This window comes from Rhinoderma darwinii, chromosome 6 (assembly GCF_050947455.1).
Source record: "Rhinoderma darwinii isolate aRhiDar2 chromosome 6, aRhiDar2.hap1, whole genome shotgun sequence".
Classification (NCBI taxonomy): domain Eukaryota; kingdom Metazoa; phylum Chordata; class Amphibia; order Anura; family Rhinodermatidae; genus Rhinoderma; species Rhinoderma darwinii.
In genome coordinates, this window is record NC_134692.1 from 120,500,896 (window position 1) to 120,524,624 (window position 23,729).

Here is a 23,729-nt window from a genome sequence, read left to right on the forward strand (position 1 = left end):
AACGTTGTGATTCTGCTGCAAAATATCTGAAAAACAAAACCCCCATTATTTGGCTTAAATTGAAATAAAATAAATCTTTAAACTTGGCATGGTCACGGCTGTCTGTTCTCCGTGCAGCCCGGCCTCCTGGGATGACAGTTCAGCCCATGTGACTGCTGTAGCCAATCACATGTGCTGCAGCTTCATCACAGGAGGCCGGGCTGCACGGAGAACAGTGGGATGCGTCAGTTTGGCAAAATCCGTCAGATACTTTTGTTTAGTGGTTTGTTTTCTCCAGCTCGGTTTTCCACAGCGGTGATTCCGGCCGAAAATCTAAACAACAATTAAGTGCAGTTTTTCAGCCGGAACACCCTGTGGGTTCTAGGTCGGATACACTGTGAGAACATGCCCTTATAATCTCACACGACATAGCGCCCCCCGCAGCCTTCTACTTGCCCCTCCCTAGGTGTCCTCCTCTCACTCCCACAGCACCGTAATAACCAAAATAATGTTCAGTGTATTCATATGTATACTTTCCCTTCAGCAGACAACCTCCTCCCGGGACGCCTATAGGTACCAGGTCTACTCTGCCTATGTATACAGTAAATAATAATAATAATCAGTATAAGGCTAGCATGCAAACACATAAAACCGGTGTATAAAAGCTTTATAGAAAGAACAAAATGATACATCGAGCGCTATACGTCCAGACTACGACAGACATGGAAATACTGGCGGCTTCTCTGGTCTATAACATACATAGGGCGGATATTAATAGGCTGCCATTGTATTTTTGCTGGCGGCAGCAGCGTTCTCTGCTCCTTGTTTTAGACAATATAAAGTGAAGGATCTTAATGGCTCTCGTTCAGTTCAGTGCTACAACTTGTGATGGGACCTGGGAGAGGACGGTGAATAATGAGGAGTGGGAGATGCAGGATTGTGTAAGCGGGAGATCATTCACAGTTCATGTGGTGTTCATCTCCCATACGGCATCACGGGACAAGCTGTTTCTCATTATAGGATTAGGTCATGAGCTGTAGATCACAGCTGCATTGTCACAGCTCTTGCTCGGTGCAGTTTATAATAAATACACACACTAATATATATATATATATAAGCTGCACTGAACAAGAGCTCTGACTATATATATATATATATATATATATATATATATAATCTCTCATCACAGATATACAGAAGGGGACTAGAAGTGACACATTGTGAGATGGTCCGGAGATCCCTGCTGGGTGATGACTACACGGGTGGTTCCCGATCATGCTGACAGGTATCACATTTTACCTCACTGCCAATGTATCGAGTTACTCAAGTTATACCAGGGGGAAAGGATGAAGCCCGATTCATAAAATTATGCTGAGTGATGGACTGAGAATTAGGGGGTTGCCGACTTTCGGTCACTTCCACCATTGCTATGGGATTACATACTTTCAGGTTGTATCCAGGAGATCCCTTGATGTGTCCTAGCCAAGAACTTGAATATGTTCACGCAGAAAACACACTTTCTCATTGTGCTATATGAATGAGTATGGGAAAAAGCCTGCACATTTGAACTGGCACATGCTAAATTGAAATGCAGCGGGAGCACTGATATTCACGCTTTTAGGCTACATGCACACGTTGCGGATTTTGCTGCGAAAAATCCGCAGCAAAACAGCAAGAAATTTGCAGTAGAAAAGGCACCTGAAGGTGCAGTGTTTAAGTTTTGCTGCGTTTTCATGCTACGGGTTTTGCTGCAAATTTCCCCATGACTAGGGAGACTGAATTCGCAAGCGGAATTGCAAGATAAATTGACATGCTGCGGTTTCCCGAAAATACGCACCGCATGTCAATTTACGTGCGGGAAAATACTGCAGCGTGGACATGAGATTCACTGGAATCTCACTGCCTATGCTGGTATTCTATTACGCTGCGGTTATGCCACACGCAAATATGTGCTGCAAAACCGCATTGTGTGTATTAACCCTAAGAGGGTCCGTCAGTTCTCCTGACATGTCTGTTTTAGTGAGGACTTACATTCTTCATGAAAAAACTCTGGTGCACCTTTCTTTAGGATTCTGACATTCCTCTGTTATTTTTCCTGGAAATGTATAAATAAATTGACAACGGATTGTTACCCTTGTCAATAGTGTCTCCCTACACATTCTAACATTGTCAGCACCGATTGGACAAGGTCAAGAGTGTCAAGGGACACATTTCCTATTGACAAGGGGAACGGTAACCCCCATTTGTCAGTTTATTTATTAATTTGTAAGTGGAATAACAAAGAAACGGCACAACGCGAAAAGATGCTCCAGAATTGTTATTTCAATAGGCAAAACAAGTCCCTACTTAAACAGACAAGAGAGCGGACCACTTCTCTTTAACCCTTTCACTGCCAAGGACCTATGTAATAAATCTTAAACGCTTGCCGTGACTAGGATTTTTGGAGTAGCTCTTGTTTGTGGTCCTTCCTGGTTCTGTGTCTGTGTAGGAGAGGGATGGGAGGGGAGGGAAGCTGCAAGTGAGAGCAGGAAGAAGAATCACAGCATGTTACCGTCACCCCCCCTGTACAGCCCCATGACTGATACAGGAACTTTTCTTAATATTATCCACCCCCTTAATAATAAGAGCAGACATGTGCTACGTCATATTTAGGAGAGGCAGGGCTTGCACATTTAATCCCCCCTGCGCCGTATCAGGTTATTTGTCAACTCTGTGACTCAAAAGTTTTGGCATCTGGATTGCTGGGATTTTGGGTCTCTTCGGTTCGGATGACTTTACAAAGATACCTGGATGTAGACATAGGTCTAAGTGGTATGTACAGTATGAACTATGCACATCTTGAACTTTTATTTTTAGGAGGAGGTGTGCGTGTCAGGCTTTGCTTGGGTCAAAGTTTTAGACACAAGAAAGTATTTTTATGCATTTTTTACAAATGGCACACACATTGAAACAAAATTGCATGAAGGCGCCCATGAGTGTAAAGTGCTGGGTGGCATTTTCACAATGTGCCAGGTGTTTACTTAAAAAAAATAAAATAATAATAATCATATTATACCCCATACCCATATATTTTCTTATTTTATAATTCAGGTTTTATTTGTCGTGTTAAACGAATGAAAAATTGTCCCTAAACCCCTGGCAGTGAAAGTGTTAAGTATATCTCACCTCTGGGACCCCCACTTATTGGGAGAACGAGAGTCCCTTTTTGCCGATGCGAAGTAGACACCAGATGACGCTGCATATGCCATAAATATCTAATAGGTGCAGGTCCCACCTTCAGCCGCCATAATTACTGGCTTCAATAATAATAATAATAATAATAATAATAAAAAAATGGGACTCACCTTTTCTTTTCCAAGAGTTTTTAGGTGCTCCAAAATCTGTCCAATGAGTGTGTCACACAGTTTATTGATTTCTGCCAAGAATTTTGTATCTCCACCATAGAGATCATCATTAGAATCGACTTTAAAAAACAAACAAAAAACGGGATTAGAAGGACTATGCGGTCATGACGCATGGATATCCGCATTCTGCAGGAAGTGCCGACACTGCGAACATTGCAAGTAGCTAGCTTGCAGTATTTTGTATTTGTAGAGAACAGACTAGTTCCTATAGCGTCACGACATTGAGAGCAAGGCCATTGAATTAGATCATGACGTTTTCTCAAAGCGTGGTTTTCCAGTTAGAAAAAAATGTTATGCTGATCGGTCAGGGTCCGACTCCCGGGACCCCCGCGGATTAGCTATTTTGAAGACGATTCACAGGTTTTGCAGCCTTACTCTCCCATTGAAGTGAATGGGAGAAGGCTGCAATACTGTGAGTCGCAGCTACATCTGTGTCGACGAGTCACAGTGAGCAAGTAGAAATGAAGGGGAAGCAGTTCTTGTTCAAGTGATGCACCCCCTTCAAAACAGCTGATCAGCGAGGGTCCCGGGAGTCGGACCCAAACTGATCAGCTACTGATGGCCTATCCTGGGGATAGGCCAGACATTTTTACTGGCTGGAAAACCCCTTTAAAGTGGGACCTTCACCACATATCCTACAGTTTATCATCATAAAAAAAAATCTAAATTATGACCCATGACTGCCACACAATACACCATTGTGTCATCGGTTAAGAGTAAAAACCGGACATTGATTTTGTGAAAGGGTTTGTCGCATTCTAATTTTTAGTAAACAGAAAATCAGACCAGAATTTCTCATTTAGAGAAATGCAAATGTTAAATAAAATGTTCCAACTGCATTAAATATTCTTATATGTTTCTGGCTGCAGGATAAATTTCCAACATAAAATAAAAAGTCCTTGCTCAACATTTTGTTTTTTCATTCTAAATGGGGCCAAAATTCCATGCCGATTTATTTCTAATTGTATCTTTATAGCGACCATAGCTCTGTTTTTCTGACATAGATCTCCAAATACCCTGTGAAGAAAGAGGTAAATTACATTTTTGTTGCTTGCAGCCACCACTAGAGGGAGCTTACTGCATACTGTTAATACATTGAACTCAATAACAACACAGTATGAGTAAACTCCCCCTAGTGGTGGCTGTATGCGGACAGAATTTCATAATTTTATTCTGTCTTTGCAGGTGATTTGGAGCTCTGGATCAGTAAAACAATGCTGCAATCGCTAAAAATATATATTAAAAAAATTACTCAGCACAGAATATTAAAGAGTAACTAAAATCTTTTAAAAAACTTCTGACATGTCATGGTGACTTTCAGAAGTTTTGATCGGTGGGGGTCTGAGCACTGAGACCCCCACCGATCGCTAAAACGAAGAGACAGAAGCGCTCGAGTGAGCGCTGAGCCGCTTTGTTTCTGATCAGCTTTCCAAGAAAAGCAGATCAGAAACTAAGCAGCTCAGCGCTCACCCAGACGCTTAATTTTAGCAATCGGTGGGGGTCTCCGTGCTCAGACCCCCACCGATCAAAACTTCTGAAAGTTTGGTTACCCTTTAACTTTGAAACACCTGTGTTTTTTTAAGAGAGAACATTCACTTTAGGGAGTACGCTGAAATACGAGATAGAATATGACCTTCCATACAGAGATGGACGGATACCAAGAAATTTAGCTAATGGTTTCAGAACTGTCTTTCTAGCATAAGTAAAACGCCCTTTATAGGCAATGTTTTGGTGCACAACATCATGTTTGTGTACAGCTCATTTCACTGCTGCTTAATGCATTGGTAAATACGAGATCTATTGTTTGAGGGGTCCGGATTTTTCAGATAAGCACAATAGCTTCCAAAATGAACATGTAGTGGGGATTAGCAGGGAGCACCAATTCTATGTTAGGTTACAGGGAGATAAGCCAGCTACAAAGGAGTTTATTTTGGGTTCCTCAGAGACATGCCAACTGAAAGCACCAGCTGCTAGAGAGTAGTGCCAAGTGCAAGGACTGGTACTGAAACAGCCCAATGAGCTTGGAGCATTGGAACTCAATGTCGGTAATAACTGAGAGCAAACAATAAGAGCCAGTGTCTGCCACATAGTGGATATGTATTTCCCAAATACGGACATGATCAGAAGAATAAATCTATTTTATAAATTTACTACATGCAAACTTAATTCAGTTAAGCAATGAGGGTGATTTTTTTTCCGGCTGCCCCATCAGAACATTCGTTTCTTGCTCTGGCGAACTCGTATAGTCTATGTATTACATAGCCATAATAATCAGAATGGCCGTCATGTAATACTACATTTCCCCTGTAGCTGGCGCTGCAGGGGGAGTGATCAGCAGACGACAACTTCCACCGGCCAAATTGGCTGTTTGCTGGGGTTCTCAGGCGCCTGCCAGCGGTGATCGGCTCTCATATTAAAGATGTTGTCTGCGCTGAGACAACCCCTTAAAATGGAAGTATGACCTTCCTATTCAGCAATTTAAATCAATTCTCATTATTTCAGACGTCGTCCTAAAAATATTCAGCCCATAAGCTGAATATTCAATTTTGCTTGCAATCTTTAGAGTTCTCTCTAGTTGTCATATTTCTGACCATAAGTAGCAATGACATGGTTAATCTCTGGTACTACTTCAATTGTAGATAAAGAGCAGCCCAGCCAGGTCCATAAGTTTAATGGATCCTATAGAGATGGTCAGCCTTTGGAAATTGGGTGTCGGAGTATTTAAAAGCATGGCAGCCCCATTGCCTGCCAATTTCAAATGGCAGATATAGCCACCAGAGAGCGGCCCAGAGGCAAAGGATACCCCCGCTGATCGGCACAAATAGGACATTGCCAAAACTTCTGGGGAAAACCACATTTTCGCTGTATGGGTATGGTCTCCTTTCTTAATAGATGTTTTTCATTTTTACACTCCTGTATCTCATTTTAAATATCTACTTTCCTCCCATGACTAGCAAGGTGTATCGGATCATGCTCCATATTATAAAACACATACGGTAAAAAAAGTCGCAAAACTGAACTGGGTTCAAGTAATTTATTGCAACCAAGCAGGGGTGTAACTATAGGGAGTTCAAAAGTTTACAGACACACTCGGGCCCTGGAGATTAAGGGGTCAATGGCCCATATGCCACATAGCAGGACACCAGTACTGTAAATAGCAATGAAAGTTGGGGCTCATGTAAGAGATTTTACATCGGGGCTCAAGATCTTTGGTTTACACCTCTATAACGAAGAGTAATATAGAGCTGGGTGACCAGTGCATATGATGAATCCGCGCACAGCTTACCTTTGTCTACATGATAGAGATAGCTCTCTTGACTTAAAGCAGCCAGTAAGTGCAGGACACTGGTGTAGATCCGGACTTTGTCATCACCGTTATCTTCCCAAGTGTAATCTTCAATCACATTTAGAAGTCCTCGTACCAGGAAGAGGACTCCTTGTTCTGGGTGGTCCTGTAGACAGAACAGTACAGTACAGGTACGTGCTATAATGGAGTCATCGCACAATGCGATATATGGATTCAAGTGGCGAAGATGTCAAAAGTTGGCTAGGAGTCGGACCTCTACTGATCAAACATGGATGGCCTACCCTAAGGCCACCAATTTTTTTTTATTTAACATGTTACAGATGGAGTACATTATAAAAGCGGTCTGTATACAGCCGACTTCAAGTAAAATAGGATCAGTACAAAGGCCCCAGACCTTGTTAAATTTGGCAGGGCACCCCCTTCTCATACGACACTATAATATTGACTACGTTTATACAAAAAGAAAGAGAAGGCGCTCTATCAGCCATCCAATGCACTGCTATGGATTTGCGTGCAAGATATAAAAGCCAAACAAGGCGATGTTAGGATCTAGTGTAAGTGTGACAGGTAAAATGGAATTTAGGAGACAAAAAACATTAGACCAATCCCATATTAAGTGCCAAAAATCCCTTTCAGAGCTTAAACACCTATGACAAGTAGAGGCATTCTGCCCATTCTCTGGAAACGTAAAAGGTCATCATTATTTAACTCCTGGAAAACCCGTTTAAATACAAAAACAAATTTGGGGACAAAAAAAAATAAAAAAAAAAAATTGTCAACCGTTCCAATTCTAATACAAACTCAAACTCAGACCAACTTTCCAGGTATTGATATGAATTTTGATCAAAAAAAAAAACCTCAGCCATAGTCAACAAGCCCGGTGTAGAAGCTGCACGTCTTCTAGATACTGGGGAGTTTGTCATTTTGTGGTTGACATTCGAAGGGTCAGTTTATAGATCAGTGAAGTCAAGTCTCATGTCAACTGATCAGTTGCAAAGTGAAGACATAATTTCCAATTGGAACGAACACAAAGTAATTGATACTCACAGGAACAACCAGCAATGTGGAGAAGAAGTTGCTGAGGAATTCCAGGAGGAAGGCTTCAGAAGAACGCATCTTTCCGTCTATATTAATGGTCTTTGGCACCTCTGGAACAAGGCTCACGGCAGCTTTGAAGAAGGCATCGGCTGGAGATAGATGGGAAGGTGGTCAGACTGTGTCCCAATGTCAGGGAAGATCTCGATAGTAATGAAGAGCAAATCTTACGACCAACTTCATGCAGTTTGATATTTTATTTTCAGAACTTCACATTTATAGATGACAGGTCCACTCTCTTGTCATAGACCAAACCCTACCACAGCATGAGAAGGTTCTAGACAAAAGCGCAGAACGTTCTCGATAACAACTCAAGTACAATTCTGACAAAACATTATACACAACCCATTATAGGAAATAACATCCGACAACCACTGGTCTTTGAATTCTATGCGCTTATAGTAGTTGTCACTTCCCTTCCCCCACAAACAGTAAAGGTGGTGAATAACGTTTTCGTAGCTTGGGCAAAATGCCCAATCTATGAAGTTGGACATTAAATTAGCGGCGCTTAATTTTGGGATCATGAAAAAATGCATTAACCACTAAAATAAAACTCAAATCTGTTTTGTTAAGTTGTTAAAGCATTATTCAGCTATTTCTTAAAGGGGTACACACAGATTAGAGTCATTGATGTAATGGACATAATCTGCGGCTTTTCAGTACAGAATCTGCGCCAATAATGAGCATGCTGTGGTTTTTGAAATCCGCGGTGCATTTATTATTCCAGGCTGATTTCTTCCAGCGCATGTGAATGGGGCATAAAATACCCTATTAACATGCATTGCCAGTGGAATGCTTGCGGATTCGGTCAGAATTTAAGCACCTTAATCCTCACAGAATTCACGACATGTGAACATAGGCTTATAGCGCCAAAGTATTTGTTGGACATCTTTCCTAGAATCCCAAATGCCAATCTACTTAGATATTCAGTGATACAGGAGAATACGGCCCGATATAGGACATGAAAACGAGCACCGATCAACAAGACAGCTCTTTGATCGACGCTCGTTTTCTTCTTTCACAAGGAGCTACGATTGGTTATGCAAGTGGACGAGCGATCGTTACTACATCGTTTCCATCATGTCGGCAGCACATGTCCGTGTTTACACAGGGAGATGTGCTGACGACAACGATAATATTTTAGGCTGCATAAACGAGCAGATCAGCAGACGAACGAGCGTTTGCCCAATCGGCTGATCGTTGCCCGGTTTACACAGGGCAATGATTGGGAACAAGTGTTCATATCAACACTGGTTTGCCCAATCATTGGCCCTAAAGAAGCAGATTTTCTGTCGAGGACTCTTCCCAGAAAGACAGAACTAAGAAATGAACTTCACAGAAGAGGACAAAAGCGAGTGTTTATAATTGCAGGTGATTTTTTTTATTTATTGCGGAGGCTAATGTTCTTTGAAGAACTGATCGGACTTATTTTGCGTTTTGGATCGTTTTATACAATCCCGGCATGGGACAGCGGAGTGGATCAGAGGGGTGAACGGCTGGTAATCTGTCAGCTGTCTCTGAAGTACGGGCTGTAATCGTATGTGATGAACCAGACTCATGTGGTGTAGTCATTAATTATTTCACAGCACAAAAATAGAGCAAATGCCAAAGGATCAAAGCTTATTGGCACTCAGCATGGCATCCACATGTTGCATAATTGAACAAGAAATTCCCCTGTTTGTTTTTTTTATGTTGCTCACAGTGTAAACTCTGGTATTTTTAGAACAGAGATTCATTCTTTACCATGTTTTTGATAATCTAAGGACAACCATGTAGACGTCACTCCTCCAGAAAAACTGGCTGCCCCAAGAACTACACAAGACTACAATCTAGGATAGCTAATAAAACATAAAAATATGCTATAAATTCTAATAATAATAATTTTTCAAAGCAATGAACTAAAAATATGGACACACATTGAACTTCATTTATTTATGGCATAATATGCATAATGGGAACTGCCAAAGTTTGAGAATTGTGCACCTAAACGGCGCGTCCAATACATATCCTTGTATAATCTTTTTCGTGGTAGAGATTTACAATGAGACGCTCATGTTAAGCAAAATAAAAGTTTTTATAAAATACTCTGTACCTGATGAAGAAGTCACCATGGCTTTGAAATGTGTTGTTTTAACACAATTAAAAAAACTTTATGTGAATTTTTCCAACCCTAACTGGAATACTGCCTAGCCCCCAACCACTTTATAACCAATTTAATATTGGGTCACCCTAAATTAGTTAGGCTGGGTTCACATTAGGTTTTTACTATATGTTTAGTGTCTACGTCAAGAAAGATCCCGATGTACACGCTAAACATCTTCAGAATTTCCCTCTGGCCTCCGTCTGGCCAGTATCCTGCAAAAAATAAAGTATGGAATTGCGTCGCAGACTACACTATTCCATCCTGTGGTATCATGTAAAAAAAAAAAACATCTGTTAAACGGATATCATATTAGCCTACGGGTGATCAATGCGTTTAACGAATGCCTAACACTGCCATCTGAGTAATGGATACGTCATGAAAAAGCACACAATGTAATCGTTAAATGGACCCCATATTAGTCTATAGGCGACAGATGCCACTGTAAAGCATCTGTCACAGCCTATATTTAACGTATATGTCGGATAGTTTTTTTTTTTAGTTTTTTTTTACAGCCTGCATCTTACATTTAGATCTGGCCCATTGATGCCGGTTTTTGGAAATCCTTCGGTTCCCGATGGTGCATACAGATCGCCGATATGTTGTTAACTCAAATCTCCACACACAACCATCTGCCACTTTTAGAAAGTTTCTCAATTGTTACCGTAAACTCTGCCTTAGCTTTCATTGAGCCCTCTGGTGGGGATTGGCTTCTGTACTAGCAGTCAGATCTCTCTAACACCCAATACACTCCAACATAGAAAGCTCACGTACTTTGAACAACTTTGTACCCAAAAGAATATGCCTTACATACGGTCTCCTTGATCTATGAGAGATGAGATGACAATCTCAGACACCAGCCCCATTTTACTGGAAATTGGATTGTGACTTTAGGGCCTGTTCACATCATAGTTCGCTTTCCGTTCTGGGGTTCCGTCGGGTGAACCCTGCATGGAAAGTGACAGCACAGCTTCCGTTTCAGTAACCATTGATCTCAATGGTGACGGAAACATCGCTAATGGTTTCCGTTCGTCACCATTCCGGCAGGTTTCCGGTTTTCCGACGGAATCAATAGCAGAGTCGACCATTAGCGATGTTTCCGTCACCATTGAGATCAATGGTTACTGAAACGGAAGCGGTGCTTTCACTTTCTGTTGCGGGGTTCACCTGACGGAAACCTCCGACAGAACCCCGGAACGGAAATGAACGGTGATGTGAACAGGCCCTAAGGCACACAATGACCACTGTCAAATGGCATAGAATCTTCCTACTCTCGCATAAATCATACATCTCAGGATACACGCAAGAAAATTATTATTAGGCGATATCCAGATGGCATAATACGCCTGATTTGATCCATAAAATGTATTCTTCCGCTCCAAATACCTGCTGGTGGTGACCCAGGCCCATTTACCATATTTGGCGGGAATGCCCTGACATTCAAGTTTTCTGGAAGAGGTTTTTTTCCTCATAGAACACCTTTTCCCCAGATAAATTCCCTTATCTTCCAGATATAGCCTTGCTGTCCCCGCTTCATGGTTCCCTACCATTGGTTAAATAGGGGTTATTCCGACACTTTATGGGAACAGCACAGCAAACTATAGCGGGGCTCTCAAAGCAATTAGGTCCTCCCCCTATAGGCACGATGAGCTCTTTAACCCCTTCCCGCTCCTGGACGTACTATTAGGTCATGGCAGCTGTATCGTTCGCGCTCCATGACCTAATAGTACGTCTCGGGAGTAACGGCCATTTCGGCCGTCCTCCCGACACATACAGGAGCTGTGACAGCTGCTGTCTTGTTCAGCAGCTGTCACAGCTCCTACAGCGGGGACCAATCGCTGTGTCCCCGCTGATTAACCCCTTAAAAGCCGCGTTCTATAGAGATCGCGGCTTTTTAGGGGTTAAGCTGCCATCGCCAGCCTGCTACGCGATAGCGGCCGGCGATGGTGACTATGGCAACCGGACACCAAACAATGGCGTCCGGCTATGCCATAGACGGAAGCCTAGTGGGTCCTGACGTCAGGACCCACTATGATTGCTGTTAGTGAGTAGCTGACAGTTCTAATACACTGCACTACGCATGTAGTGCAGTGTATTAGAATAGCGATCAGGGCCTCCTGCCCTCATGTCCCCTAGTGGGACAAAGTAATACAGTAAAAAAAAAGATGTGTAAAAATAAGAAAATAAAAGTTTTAAAAGTAAAAATCCCCCCTTTTCCCTTATCAGTCATTATATATCATTATATATATAAACTATACATTATTGGTATCGCCGCGTCCGTAACGGCCTGAACTACAAAATTATTTCGTTATTTATACCGCACGGTGAACGCCGTAAAAGAAAATAATAATAAACCGAACCACAATCACAATTGTTTGGTCACTTCACCTCCCAAATAATGGAATAAAAAGAGATCAAAAAGTCGCATGTACCGAAAAATGGTATTGATGGAAACGACAGTTCGTTACGCAAAAAATAAGTCCTCGCACGGCTTTATTGATTGAAAAATAAAAACGTTCTGGCTCTTAGAATAAGGAACACAAAAAGTGAATGATTGTTTACAAAACGTATTTTATTGTGCAAACGCCATAAGGCATAAAAAAAAACTATAAACATCTGGTATCGCCGTAATCGTATCGCCCCGCAGAATAAAGTGAATATGTCATTTATAGCGCACGGTGAACGCAGTAAAAAAAAAAAAGAATAAAAAAACAATAGTAGAATTGCTGTTTATTAGTCACCACGCCACCTAAAAATAGAATAAAAACTGATCAAAAAGCCGCATGCACCCCAAGAAAACTACAATGGATTCCTCAAGGGGTCTAGTTTCCAAATTGGGGTCACTTTTGGGGGGTTCCCAATGTTTTGGCACCACAAGACCTCTTCAAACCGGACATGGTGCCTAATAAAAAAGAGGCCTCAAAATCCACTAGGTGCTCCTTTGCTTCGGAGGCCGGTGCTTCAGTCCATTAGCACACTAGGGCCACATGTGGGATATTTCTCAAAACTGCAGAATCTGGGCAATACGTATTAAGTTGCGTTTCTCTGATAAATCCTTTTATGGTATAAAAAAAATGGTATAAAGAGGATTTTCTGACAAAAAAAAAATGTAAATTTCACCTCTACTTTGCTCTAAATTTCTGTGAAACACCTAAAGGGTTCATAAACTTTCTAAATGCTGTTGTGAATACTTTGAGGGGTCTAGTTTCTAAAATGGGGTATTTCATAGGGGTTTCTAATATATGGGCCCCTCAAAGCAACTTCAGAACTGAACTGGAACCTAAAAAAATAAATAAATGAGGCAATACTTCGCTTCTTACATTATACGGATAATGAGCCGTGCCCACCCCGAGATGACCCCAGTTTTGACCGTTTGTATAAACGGAGACCCCTATTAGACCGTTCCAGTGCCCGGTTTTCCCAAGCATTCACCCCCGAGAAGTGTATTTCTATTGAGGAGTCCCTGGTACATTTTAAAGGGAGGGTTCAATTCCGCGAGTACCTGCCGGGTAAGAGGGCAAGGTATGGCGTGAAGATGTATAAGCTGTGAGAGTGCATCCGGGTATACCTACAGGTTTAGGCTATATGAAGGGAAGGCCACCCCCAAACCAGACTGCATCCTGGACTACAATAGGTACATGGGAGGGGTGGACTTGTCAGATCAAATCCTGAAGCCCTACAGCGCCATGCGGTGTGGTATAAGAAGCTGGCCGGGCACATCATACAGATGGCATTGTACAAAGCGTACGTGCTACGTCGATGTGCAGGCCAGACGGGAACTTTCCTGGAATTTCAAGAGGTGATTATCAAGAACTTAATCTTTAGGGACCAAGAAGGGGGGGCACCCAGTACTTCTGGAAGCGGGGCCACACGCATCGTACCAAGGCGGCAACACTTTCCAGGAGAAGTTCCCCAAACTGGCAAGAAGGGAAAAAGTCAAAAGAGGTGCAAAGTCTGCTATAAGAGGGCGATAAGGGATGACACAATATATCAATGTGACACGTGTCCCGAATAACCAGAGCTCTGTATGAAAGTCAGTTTTAAAATTTATCATACAACCCTTGGTTTATAATTTACCCCAATTTTACTTACCCTGATGCACTCCGCACAGCTTATCCCACCTCGTCTTTCCCCTCTGAGCCCTGCTGTGTGTCCAGGCAGCTGATAACAGCCATATGTAGGGTATTGCCATACCCAGGAGAACCCACATTAGAGTTTATGGGGTGTAGGTCTCTGGTCAAAATGCTCACTACACCTCTAGATGAATGCCTTAAGGGTGTAGTTATTAAAACGGGGTCACTTCTTGCGGGTTTCAACTGTACTGGTACCTCAGGGGCTTCTGCATACATGACTTCGACACTAGAAAATCCCCAGTAGGCCAAATGGTGGTCCTTTCCTTCTGAGCCCTCCCATGGGCCCAAACGGCAGTTTATCACAACAAATGGGGTATTGCGGCACTCAGAACAAATTGCGCAACAGAATGGGGTATTTTGTTTCTTGTGAATATAAGAACTTTTCAGCCAAAACTACATATTATTTGAAAAAAATAATTTTGTTTTCATTCCCAGCCCAATTCAAATAAGTTCTGTGAAAAAACTATGGGGTCTAAATGGTCACATTACCCATAAATGAATTCCTTGAGGGGTGTAGTTTCCAAAATGGGGTCACTTCTGGTGGGTTTCCATTGCTTTGATACCTCTGGGGCTCTGCAAATGCGACATGGCACCCGAAAACCAATCCAGCAAAATCTGCACTCCAACAAACATATAGCGCTCCTTTCCTTCTGAGCCCTCCCATGGGCCCAAACGGCAGTTTATTGCCACAAATGGGGTATTGCTGCACTCAGGAGAAATTGGGCAACAAAATTGAGTATTTTGTTCCCTGTGAAAATAAGAAATTTTGATCACAAATGACATCTTATTGGAAAAAATGTCATTTTTTTTTATGTCACAGCCCAATTGAAATAGGTGCTGTGAAAAAACTGTGTGGTCAAAATGCTAACAACAACCATAAATGAATTCCTTGAGGGGTGCAGTTTCCAAAATGGGGTCACTTTTGGTGGCTTTCCATTGCTTTGATACCTCTGAGTCTCTGCAAATGCGACATGGCACTCGAAAACCAATCCAGCAAAATCTGGACTCCAACAAACATATAGCGCTCCTTTCCTTCTGAGCCCTCCCATGGGCCCAAACGGCAGTTTATCACCACAAATGGGGTATTGCCACACTAAGGACAAATTGGGCAACAAAATGGGGTATTTTGTTCCCTGTGAAAATAAGAAATTTTGATCACAAATGACATTTTATTGGAAAAAATGACATTTTTTTCATTTCACAGCCCAATTTAAATACGTGCTGTGAAAAAACTGTGCGGTCAAAATGGTAACAACAACCATAAATGAATTCCTTGAGGGGTGTAGTTTCCAAAATGGGGTCACAATTGGGGGATTCCTACTGTTTTGGCACCTCAACACCTCTTCGAACCTGGCATGCTGCCTAAAATATATTCTAATAAAAAAGGAGGCCTCAAAATGCACTAGGTGCTTCTTTGCTTCTAGGGCTTGTGTTTTAGTCCACGAGCGCACTAGAGCCACATGTGGGACATTTCTAAAAACTGCAGAATCTGGACAATACATATTTAGTTGTGTTTCTCTGGTAAAACCTTTTGTGTTACAGAAAAAAAAATGAATAAAATTGAAATTCAGCAAGAAAAATTAAATTGGCAAATTTCACCTCCACTTTGCTTTAATTCCTGTGAAATGCCTGAAGGGTTAAAAAACTTTCTAAATGCTGTTTTGAATACTTTGAGGGGTCTAGTTTTTAAAATGGGGTGTTTTATCAGGGTTTCTAATACATAGGCCCCTCAAAGCCACTTCAGAACTCAAGAGGTAACTTAAAAAAAAGGCTTTTGAAATTTTCTTAAAAATATGAGAAATTGCTGTTTATGTTCTAAGCCTTGTAACGTCCAAGAAAAATAAAATAATGTTCAAAAAACTATGCCAATCTAAAGTAGACATATGGGAAATGTGAACTAGTAACTATTTTGGGTGGTATAACCGTCTGTTTTACAAGCAGATGCATTTCAATTCTGAAAAATTCAATTTTTTCAACATTTTCTCAAAATTTTGCAATTTTTCACCAATAAACACTGAATATATCGACCAAATTTTACCACGAACATGAAGCCCAATGTGTCACGAGAAAACAATCTCAGAATCGCTTGGATAGGTTTAAGCATTCCGACGTTATTACCACATAAAGTGAAATATGTCAGATTTGAAAAATGGGCTCTGAGCCTTAAGGCCAAAACTAGGCCGCGTCCTTAAGGGGTTAACCATATCATGAGGATGGAGGAGGTAACTGATGTGGATGCACTCTCTTCCTTCAGGGCAGTGTGGCAGTCCTGGATCCTGTTTCGTGACTCTGACATCCGGTCAAAACTGGCCTCTAATTCCCCAAAGACTATTTGCACGCTGAATTCTCAGCTTTTACCTTTCTTTAAAGTTATCCCTTTTCCCCTTCTTCTCTGTTCTGTTTGTTCGGTGTCTGTTGTCTTCGTCATGTTATTGCTCACAACAGAACGGATTACTGTGTATCCTAAAGGGCTAGCACCCATGTTATTGTTAACTTATTTGTCAACTTATTTGTCAGACTGCCAGTTTCCGCTTTGGTGACTAATTCATATGTTCTTCTCTTTTTTTGTTTTCAGTTCAAACAGGTCAATATTTCTATCTATATCGGTTATCTGATGTGTATTATTTGCAAATTTATATAAACACCGATATAACCTACCGTATATGTTGGGAGCTTTTTCTGCCGTATAGTTTATACTGAGAACAACACGCAGTTTGAACGGTGTCTAAAATCGAAGATCCACCTGCGAAGCCATTTCCTTTTTTTTTTATTGCTCTAAGAATAGTCTTGATTAAAAATGTCCTTATTTTTGTTTCTACAGTTGCTATACAACCCTGTGTAGTCAGATCCTGCACTCATACTTTTTTTGCATTTGCACCCTACTTCTTGCTAACCTACCAAATGTACTGTAGCGCATAGGACTTTACGAGCTCGGGTGCACAACCTGCAGCCCAGATGCCACTTGTGGCCCGCCATATTGTCCTGTGCATCCCCCAACCTCCAGGACACATCCCCCAACCAGCATGGCAGTATGAGTTAGTATAACCCCTCAAGGTCTGCACTAGTCCATCAGAAGTGATCTTTTCAAGAGGTATTCCCATCAGAGACATTTATGCCGTCCTGTTCCCGAAAGGTAAAGTCCCAAAAGTGGAACCCTCACCTGTCAGACATTTATGGCATATACTGTTCATATGCCATAAATGTCTCAGTAGGAAAAAACGCTACGTTTTATCGCGGCCCATGGGAACAAGAAAATCTGACCATGTGGCCCACAGACCAGAAAAGATTGTGCACTCCTTATCTAAAGCATATCTATGGGTAACAAAAACTTCAATATATAAAACTTACATGCCACAAGCAAAGCACACTGCTGCAAAAACACAATGCATAGGACAGATTTAGGCTGGGTTCACACGACCCTGTTACGTCCGTAAAGTACGGAACGTATTTCGGCCGGAAGACCCGGACCGAACACAGTGCAGGGAGCCGGGCTCCTAGCATCATAGTGATGTACGATGCTAGGAGTCCCTGCCTCGCTGCAGGACAACTGTCCCGTACTGTAATCATGTTTTCAGTACGGGACAGTAGTTCCACGCAGAGGCAGGGACTCCTAGCATCGTACATCACTATGATGCAAGGAGCCCGGCCCCCTGTAGTGTGTTCGGTCCGGGTCTTCCGGCCGAAATACGTTCCGTACATTACGGACGTAACATGGTCGTGTGAACCCAGCCTTACGCTCGTTTTCTTGGTGGGTAAACGTTACACTCAGGTGAATGTAACCTTACAGAGAGGGTGCAGAAAGGAAAGGGAAACTCCAGGCTGCAGGAATTCAAGGAAAGGGTTAACTTCCTCTAATCAGATTACAAAATATCATATACTCACATGCACTACAGATTTATGCAAAAAGTTTATTATGATGGGTTCACTTTAAATGTTCCCCTGTTGGAGCAAGATAAGATCTGTCTTCTGTGAAGGTAGAGAAAGGTTGTACACGAGCCAATGACCCCAGAGCGTGAAACACCAAACATGTGGTTAGATACTCCGCCTAATTTAAGTAAAATTAATTTTCAGGTCATATTGTTTCTCTACCTTTTCCCCAGAAATTTTACAATAAAACCATAAAAAGAAAATATCTTACACTATGTATTATACCGAAGGCTGCCAGATGGCACGTTGCAAAGCCATGGGGTTGTTTTTGTAAGATTTATTATCATGTGGACATGATAAACTCTATCCAGCACCCACTTCCCCAAAGATGAGCTAATAGGAGGAGGTACCATCTAAAGTACCCAACCCCTTACATGTTGCCCGTTTGCCTTTTCTGCTTTTATATTCGGTTTTTAAAATGCAAGAAAATATATCTTACCATTAAAATATGAGTTACAGAGTGCAATAATTTTCTTCCTGACATTTTTAACGAAATACCTAGTGCATGTAGCTGCTCAGGTCACGCATCATTAGATCGGAGATGGGCAGGCAGGCCTTGCTTCAGTACACCTGGCTGCTCTGGCAGTCATTCAGAAAATGTGAAGTACTTTATGGAATAAATATAGCAGCAGTCATGGATAATGCTGGTCTCCAAAGCCATATGTAAGAGCAACAACAACAGTAGAGAACAGTCAGATACAATTTTTTTTAATCAAAAAATGCTGCCTCCGTTCTAACAAGGCTTACTAGAGTAGTAGAGAGGACCTCCAGTCTAACAAGGCTTACTAGAGTAGTAGAGAGGACCTGCAGTCTAACAAGGCTTACTAGAGTAGTAGAGAGGACCTGCAGTCTAACAAGGCTTACTAGAGTAGTAGAGAGGACCTGCAGTCTAACAAGGCTTACTAGAGTAGTAGAGAGGACCTGCAGTCTAACAAGGCTTACTAGAGTAGTAAAAATGACCTCCTGCCTAAAAAGGGCTTATTGGAGAAGTAGAGAGGACCTCCAGTCTTACAGGGCTTCATAGAATAGAATAGATGACCTCCAGTATAAAACAGAGCTTAATAGAGCAGTAGAGAGGATCTCCAGTATGAGGGCATGTTCACACACTAAACAAAAAACGGCTGTAAAATACGGAGCGGTTTTCAAGGGAAAACAGCCTCCGATTTACATTTGCCATTTTTTATGAATCAGGCGTTTTTAGAGCGGTTTTTCTATTGACCCAATGAAAAACGGCTCCAAAAAGGCTCAAGAAGTGACATGCACTTCTTTTTTACGGGGAGTTTTTTACGCGCAGTTTTTAAAAGACGCGTAAAAAAATGCCCTGTGGGAACGAAACTCAGTTTTTCCCATTGAAATCAATGGGCAGATATTTGAAGGCGTTGAGTCTTCATAGTTTAAGTCATTTTTCGGGTCGTTTACAGACTGAAAAATGGCTGAAAATAGGCCGTGTGAACATACCCTAATAGAGCTTACTAGAGCAGTAGAGAGGACCTCCAGTATAACAGAGCTTACTACAGCAGTAGAGAGGACCTCCAGTATAACAGAGCTTACTACAGCAGTAGAGAGGACCCCCAGTATAACAGAGCTTACTACAGCAGTAGAGAGGACCCCCAGTATAACAGAGCTTACTACAGCAGTAGAGAGGACCTCCAGTATAACAGAGCTTACTACAGCAGTAGAGAGGACCTCCAGTATAACAGAGCTTACTACAGCAGTAGAGAGGACCTCCAGTATAACAGAGCTTACTACAGCAGTAGAGAGGACCTCCAGTATAACAGAGCTTACTACAGCAGTAGAGAGGACCTCCAGTATAACAGAGCTTCCTACAGCAGTAGAGAGGACCTCCAGTATAACAGAGCTTACTACAGCAGTAGAGAGGACCTCCAGTATAACAGAGCTTACTACAGCAGTAGAGAGGACCCCCAGTATAACAGAGCTTACTACAGCAGTAGAGAGGACCTCCAGTATAACAGAGCTTACTACAGCAGTAGAGAGGACCCCCAGTATAACAGAGCTTACTACAGCGGACCTCCAGTATAACAGAGCTTACTACAGCAGTAGAGAGGACCTCCAGTATAACAGAGCTTACTACAGCAGTAGAGAGGACCTCCAGTATAACAGAGCTTACTACAGCAGTAGAGAGGTCATCCAGTATAACAGAGCTTACTACAGCAGTAGAGAGGACCTCCAGTATAACAGAGCTTACTACAGCAGTAGAGAGGACCTCCAGTATAACAGAGCTTACTACAGCAGTAGAGAGGACCTCCAGTATAACAGAGCTTACTACAGCAGTAGAGAGGACCTCCAGTATAACAGAGCTTACTACAGCAGTAGAGAGGACCTCCAGTATAACAGAGCTTACTACAGCAGTAGAGAGGACCTCCAGTATAACAGAGCTTACTACAGCAGTAGAGAGGACCTCCAGTATAACAGAGCTTACTACAGCAGTAGAGAGGACCTCCAGTATAATATAGCTTACTACAGCAGTAGAGAGGACCTCCAGTATAACAGAGCTTACTACAGCAGTAGAGAGGACCTCCAGTATAACAGAGCTTACTACAGCAGTAGAGAGGACCTCCAGTATAACAGAGCTTACTACAGCAGTAGAGAGGACCTCCAGTATAACAGAGCTTACTACAGCAGTAGAGAGGACCCCCAGTATAACAGAGCTTACTACAGCAGTAGAGAGGACCTCCAGTATAACAGAGCTTACTACAGCAGTAGAGAGGACCTCCAGTATAACAGAGCTTACTACAGCAGTAGAGAGGACCTCCAGTATAACAGAGCTTACTACAGCAGTAGAGAGGACCTCCAGTATAACAGAGCTTACTACAGCAGTAGAGAGGACCTCCAGTATAACAGAGCTTACTACAGCAGTAGAGAGGACCTCCAGCATAACAGAGCTTACTACAGCAGTAGAGAGGACCTCCAGTATAACAGAGCTTACTACAGCAGTAGAGAGGACCTCCAGTATAACAGAGCTTACTACAGCAGTAGAGAGGACCTCCAGTATAACAGAGCTTACTACAGCAGTAGAGAGGACCTCCAGTATAATATAGCTTACTACAGCAGTAGAGAGGACCTCCAGTATAACAGAGCTTACTACAGCAGTAGAGAGGACCTCCAGTATAACAGAGCCTACTACAGCAGTAGAGAGGACCTCCAGTATAACAGAGCTTACTACAGCAGTAGAGAGGACCCCCAGTATAACAGAGCTTACTACAGCAGTAGAGAGGACCCCCAGTATAACAGAGCTTACTACAGCGGACCTCCAGTATAACAGAGCTTACTACAGCAGTAGAGAGGACCTCCAGTATAACAGAGCTTACTACAGCAGTAGAGAGGACCTCCAGTATAACAGAGCTTACTACAGCAGTAGAGAGGACCTCCAGTATAACAGAGCTTACTACAGCAGTAGAGAGGACCTCCAGTATAACAGAGCTTACTACAGCAGTAGAGAGGACCTCCAGTATAACAGAGCTTACTACAGCAGTAGAGAGGACCTCCAGTATAACAGAGCTTACTACAGCAGTAGAGAGGACCTCCAGTATAACAGAGCTTACTACAGCAGTAGAGAGGACCTCCAGTATAACAGAGCTTACTACAGCAGTAGAGAGGACCCCCAGTATAACAGAGCTTACTACAGCAGTAGAGAGGACCTCCAGTATAACAGAGCTTACTACAGCAGTAGAGAGGACCTCCAGTATAACAGAGCTTACTACAGCAGTAGAGAGGACCTCCAGTATAACAGAGCTTACTACAGCAGTAGAGAGGACCTCCAGTATAACAGAGCTTACTACAGCAGTAGAGAGGACCTCCAGTATAACAGAGCTTACTACAGCAGTAGAGAGGACCTCCAGTATAACAGAGCTTACTACAGCAGTAGAGAGGACACCCAGTATAATAGAGCTTACTACAGCAGTAGAGAGGACCTCCAGTATAACAGAGCTTACTACAGCAGTAGAGAGGACCTCCAGTATAACAGAGCTTACTACAGCAGTAGAGAGGACCTCCAGTATAACAGAGCTTACTACAGCAGTAGAGAGGACCTCCAGCATAACAGAGCTTACTACAGCAGTAGAGAGGACCCCCAGCATAACAGAGCTTACTACAGCAGTAGAGAGGACCTCCAGTATAACAGAGCTTACTACAGCAGTAGAGAGGTCATCCAGTATAACAGAGATTACTACAGCAGTAGAGAGGACCTCCAGTATAACAGAGCTTACTACAGCAGTAGAGAGGACCTCCAGTATAATATAGCTTACTACAGCAGTAGAGAGGACCTCCAGTATAACAGAGCTTACTACAGCAGTAGAGAGGACCTCCAGTATAACAGAGCTTACTACAGCAGTAGAGAGGACCTCCAGTATAACAGAGCTTACTAGACAAGTAGAGACGCATCAAGACACACTATAAATCACTACATCTAAAATACATGAATGTCAAACATTATGTTTTGGGTTTCTAAAATCCACATAAATCTATATTTGTAGATATGAATGGAAGGACTACATTTTCTGTACACTATAAATACCGCTTTGCTCATGTAATCCCTAATATATAGACTGCATTCTGATGAATACTGGTTTAATAGGCGAACAGCCCGAGAGGCATAATATATCGGAATTAACACAGAGAATGGCTAGAATTCTGTTCCCCAAATTCTATCTATTTAGGAGATCGAATGGTGTACAACAGGAAGACCACACAGTTAAATGCTGCATCACAGACAGGGGTAATAAACACACAACATCTGACTTTGCAGCTTTTTTTGTTCCTTCATAACAACTGGTTAAACCAAAAAATAGCTTAGCTGTAAATTCTTTTCTCCCAGGCTGCCGACAGCATCAGGTCCAAAACAAAGAAACCTGCTATAGTGGTGGACTTCCAAAACCCAGAGTCAGCTCATTTACACCAGCAGCTGGAACCTACTGTGGCGTGGAGAGCAAAATCCACCCGATGACCCACGAGTCAGTAATAATCACAGCGAGCCTGCTCACAGCTATTAAAGAACTACAATTTTGGGAATAAATATTTTTCAATAGACTTGATAAATCCTCACCTCTGTTTATATGGGAAGTTTATGCAAAGTGCTGTAAACATTTTATATATCCCCAACTTCATATATACAGTACATGAGATCGCAATATTCTAGAGCAGTGGTCTCCGACCTATAGCCCTCCAGCTGTTGCCAAACTGCAACTCCCAGCATGCCCTGATATTCTTTGGCTATCAGGGCATGGCGGATATTGCTGGGGGTTGTAGTTTTGCAACAGTTGGAAAGCTACAGGTTGGAGATCATCACTTGAGGAATAATTGTTACACTTTAGATATACAGGACTGAGTTTTTTTTTTCCAATGACAGTGAATAGGAAGCAGCAGATTATCCCCTGTGGGTATAAAAGCCTCAAATTTTTGCGTCAAGCCTAAGCCTAATTCCGGAGAAGGAATCATAGCAGAAATGACTTGAAAATTAAAAGGTGCGTTCTGACACACTCTGACACACTCTGACACACTCTGACACACTCTGACACACTCTGACACACTCTGACACACTCTGACACACTCTGACACACTCTGACACACTCTGACACACTCTGACACACACACACACACACTCTGACACACACACACTCTGACACACACACACTCTGACACACACACACTCTGACACACACACACACACACACACACACCCTGTAAGATAATGTATTTCAAATACAGACATGTAAAACCAGCAGAGA

The 23,729-nt window shown here is 42.3% G+C and overlaps 1 protein-coding gene across 1 annotated transcript in view; it reads right to left on the reverse strand.

Moving 5' to 3' along the window:
- Positions 1-23,729, reverse strand: part of VPS35L (VPS35 endosomal protein sorting factor like) — a 63,220-nt gene that overhangs the window by 7,407 nt on the left and 32,084 nt on the right. Inside the window, exons 27-29 of the mRNA XM_075830195.1 lie at positions 7,738-7,877; positions 6,670-6,835; positions 3,324-3,442 (exon numbers count right to left, since the gene is read on the reverse strand). Of these exons, the coding sequence (XP_075686310.1) occupies positions 3,324-3,442; positions 6,670-6,835; positions 7,738-7,877 (425 nt within the window). The remainder of the gene's footprint in view (positions 1-3,323; positions 3,443-6,669; positions 6,836-7,737; positions 7,878-23,729) is intronic.